Here is a 3,846-nt window from a genome sequence, read left to right on the forward strand (position 1 = left end):
AAGTGCAAAGTACCTGTCCATTGGCAGAGGCTTGGCAAGGAGGCTGCTGATCACTGCCTCTAGGTGAAACACGGCAAGAATGCCAACGCCTTCCAACAGGAAGCCTCGCATGGACCTCTCCTGCATGGTTGGCATTCGAATAAAGATAGTGGACAGGATGTCTGGCACCTGGAAGGAAAATAGCAAGAACAAGGGTCCCTTTCTCATTCAGCCAGCACAATCCAAACCAATCCCTCCCGCAGTTTGGCAATTTGCTGCCATCTTAGAAATTCCTTGCTTTGAGGGACCAGTGTCCAGACACTGCTGCCTCCGGCTGATCCTAAGAAGTGAGCACGTCCCTATGCCCCTACTTGGGGTGAAAATGGACACCATGACATCTGGGCAGACACCAACCAGCCTGCACACCCTCAGCCTTTCCCTCACCCATTTGCACACACCTACAATCTAATTGCATGTGCCACCTGGGACCTATTTCTGCCTGACCTGCTCACACAAACACCCCAACAAATATCAACATCTGGGGGTGGTTTTAAGAAGCTAATTTTGACCTTTTGCCTGTGTGGATGCTCAGCTCAGGACCAACAAGCCAACGTCAGAACCCCTGTGAGAATCCCTGGGACCGCGAGCAAGATGATTGTAACTGTAATTTTTCCAGGTGAGACCAGCTCTGCTGGAACTGCACACTGGAGTTCCCACTCCTCATTTCTAACTGCACCTCCCTATTCTGCACATGGCCAGGCCTGCGGGACAGTAGGTCCAGCTGCCCATAGCCAGTCCCATCCAGAACAGGGAGAGGGTGGAGGCTGCAGTATCTCTAGCATACATCCTTTCCTGCGCCCTGTTCCCAACCCTGCAGAGAGGAGCAGGATGGAAGGAGCATTTCACATAGCCTCTACCAAGGCTGGGAAATGCCTGAGGATACAGAACCATCTCTAGGTCCTGCCTTGCTGTGGACCCTCTGCATGGTGTGACACTGAGGGAAGTGTGCATCTGTTCCTCATGCCTAAGCATGGTGTTCCAGCCCAGCCGCAGCCGGGTGCCTCAGATTCCTTGTTGCCCTCTCCTGCTGTATTTGCCTCACAGTCTATGTTTCCAAAGCTTCTGGGGCTGAAAACTCTTATCAATAACCTAGTCACTGAATCCCCATCTTGTCTTCCTGTGCTCTCTCTCTTGGATGCAGCTGATCTGCTCTTCCCCATCTCTGGCTAGTAAGGGAAATGGAACTTGCTTCATGCCCAGGGATCAACACTAAGATTGCTGTTCACTCCACATGAAAGCAGTGCTTGAAAAGCATAAGGCAAATGCAGAAAGCCTCCTCAGCTTCAATTTTACCTCATCCAGAAGGGCATCTCCATTCTCCCTCAGGAGTGCACAGCACCAGTTGCCTGCTGCTGTGGCGCACGTGGGGCTGGTAGAAAGCATGCCATCCATTATTGTCTCCACCAAATCAAGGGCCTGGTTGGAGGGCAAGAATTTGCCAATGACCTGGAGACAAATAGAAAGAAGGGAAATTGCACTGAACCCCAGAGTTCAAGACTGATATTAAAGAGCGGTGCTGTGCGTAAGCGTGCACAGCACCAGTTGCCTGCTGCTGTGGCGCACGTGGGGCTGGTAGAAAGCATGCCATCCATTATTGTCTCCACCAAATCAAGGGCCTGGTTGGAGGGCAAGAATTTGCCAATGACCTGGAGACAAATAGAAAGAAGGGAAATTGCACTGAACCCCAGAGTTCAAGACTGATATTAAAGAGCGGTGCTGTGCGTAAGCTTGTGCCCTACGGCGACATGGTGCATGTGCAAGAGGTGAATCCTGGGTTTGAACGTTCCACCGGTCTTCAATGGAGAGAGCATCATTAGACAACACAACACAAACACAGCCAAGCTGCACCCCAGGGTAAGTTAAAACGGGCACACAAGGAGACCAAGTCCTGGCTGAGGCTCTCACTTGGATGCTGTACTGACAAAGGTTTGTTCTTCTGTGCAGGGACAGAACTATCTACCAGACTTTCTAATCTTGCTCTGACTTATTCTTTCTACATGGACATGGGCAAACAGCAGCAAACAGTGGGTGAACAATAAGTGTCTCAAATGCCTCCCCCATGCACTCCAAAGAAAGAGACAAACCATGTGTGAGCAAAAGAATAGACAATGAAGGACGCCCAGCTCCCAGACTCTCCACATCAGCTTCTTGAGCCACTGACCTTCGCCATTTGGCAGGATGATGTCAGCACAGCCTCAGGGCTGGCCCGTTTTAAGCCCTCCCGGAGACCTCTCAGCTCCTCCTCTGCTGCACCCATTGTCCTGGACTGGTCTGGAATGAAAATAAGGAGGAAAAAGTGCTGTAATGATGTCTGAAACAGAACCGTGGCTCCATGGAGGAACCATGTGCAGTGTCATGGGCAGTGTGGTCCAAGGGTGATGTTTAAGGTCTGAGTGACTTCAGTGGGGTCAGAGGTGCAGCGGCAGCAGAGCTGCTACAATCCTCTCCCCATTCCTGGCTTCTTTTCACACTTCCCAAAGGAGGGTCAGGCCTTTCACACCACACAACTCTTCTCTCCTAGGAAGAGATCTTCCAAGGGCCAGTCGTGGCCCTTTTGAGGTGCTTTTCAGGTGTCATTAGACTAGCAGTGAATCAACAGAGCAGAGGAGTAGGCATTACCAGAGGGAGAAAAGGGGCAGACTCACTTGCATCTACTCAGAGTGCCCTTACCTTGTAGCTGCAGAAGACAGAAAATGCAGTCGGCGGCCCACAAGTGGGATGTGGCGAGAGAGGTGCAAGTGTACGGTGCCAGCAGCCCCAGCAGGGACCCAAAATGCTCCAAAGGTTCTTGTAGCTGAGAAAAAAGGAAAAAGAAATTAATGACATGTGCTTGGATCTGGCTAGGGTGATATTCAAATTTATGATCCTGGGAAGATGAAAACAGGAATGCATCCCTGTGGGACCCTGTCTGCTAGGGAAGCTTTCTACATCTCAGGGTGAGGCTGCCATGAGGACATCAAGGCAAGAGTCAGACCATACTTACTCTGCAATAGACTGTCTCCTGATAGGCGACAAGGAGCTGGGAGCTGGCCTGCAAGGCCCTATCTCTCTCCCACTCCTTGTCAGAGAAGATCCACGGCTCAAGCAGCTGTTGGGACAGCAAACTACTGTCAGAGGAACCTTTAAAACAGCTCAGAGGAACCATTTCAACAGCAGACATCACCATCAGCACTGAAATCCCTCCAAGCAATCTGATTCTTTTATCATCTGGTACATCCCAGGCAGACTTTAATTCCCCTGAAGCCAGAGGAGCTGTTGAGTGACCCTGGCACAAGAAGATGCAGCTTCTAGGGATGTCAACGGGATGCAAGGGAATTACCATGCATTGCCTCAAGGACACTTTGGGGACTCCCCTCTCATTTGCCCCGCCGAGGGAAACCTTCCTCCCTGTTTTTCGCCCCACTCCCCCTTCCCCAGTAAGAGAGCTCTGCCTGCTCCTGCTGGCTACTCACATGGAACATTTCCATGAACCATCTCTCAGTGGGGTCTTCTTCAAGGAGGCCCCTCATGAGCTCACCCAAGGCCTGCATGGACAACTTGTGCAGTGCCTGCAAGCAGGAGATAGAAGAGGGAAGCTCAGGGCCAGTGGGAGCGCGTGTCACAAAACCCAGAACCATTCTAGGGAGGCCAGGGGTGACTGCCAGGACGCAGAGCAGGCTAGGGAGCAGGTCCCAGCAGGTGATGCCAGAACTGTCTAGGTGTACCTGTATTTGGACAGAGTCCTGAGAGGTCTCACCCTCTTCCCTCAGCTCCTGAACAGCTGGAAGAGGCAGCAGGCATTTTAAGCAGTCATCCAGGATGTTTCTG

The 3,846-nt window shown here is 51.6% G+C and overlaps 1 protein-coding gene across 1 annotated transcript in view; it reads right to left on the reverse strand.

Annotated features, from left to right (window-relative positions):
- Positions 1-3,846, reverse strand: part of LOC102385215 (maestro heat-like repeat-containing protein family member 2B) — an 18,904-nt gene that overhangs the window by 4,977 nt on the left and 10,081 nt on the right. Inside the window, exons 5-6 of the mRNA XM_025211692.1 lie at positions 2,201-2,310; positions 14-168 (exon numbers count right to left, since the gene is read on the reverse strand). Of these exons, the coding sequence (XP_025067477.1) occupies positions 14-168; positions 2,201-2,310 (265 nt within the window). The remainder of the gene's footprint in view (positions 1-13; positions 169-2,200; positions 2,311-3,846) is intronic.

This window comes from Alligator sinensis, unplaced genomic scaffold (assembly GCF_000455745.1).
Source record: "Alligator sinensis unplaced genomic scaffold, ASM45574v1 scaffold554_1, whole genome shotgun sequence".
NCBI classification, from domain to species: domain Eukaryota; kingdom Metazoa; phylum Chordata; order Crocodylia; family Alligatoridae; genus Alligator; species Alligator sinensis.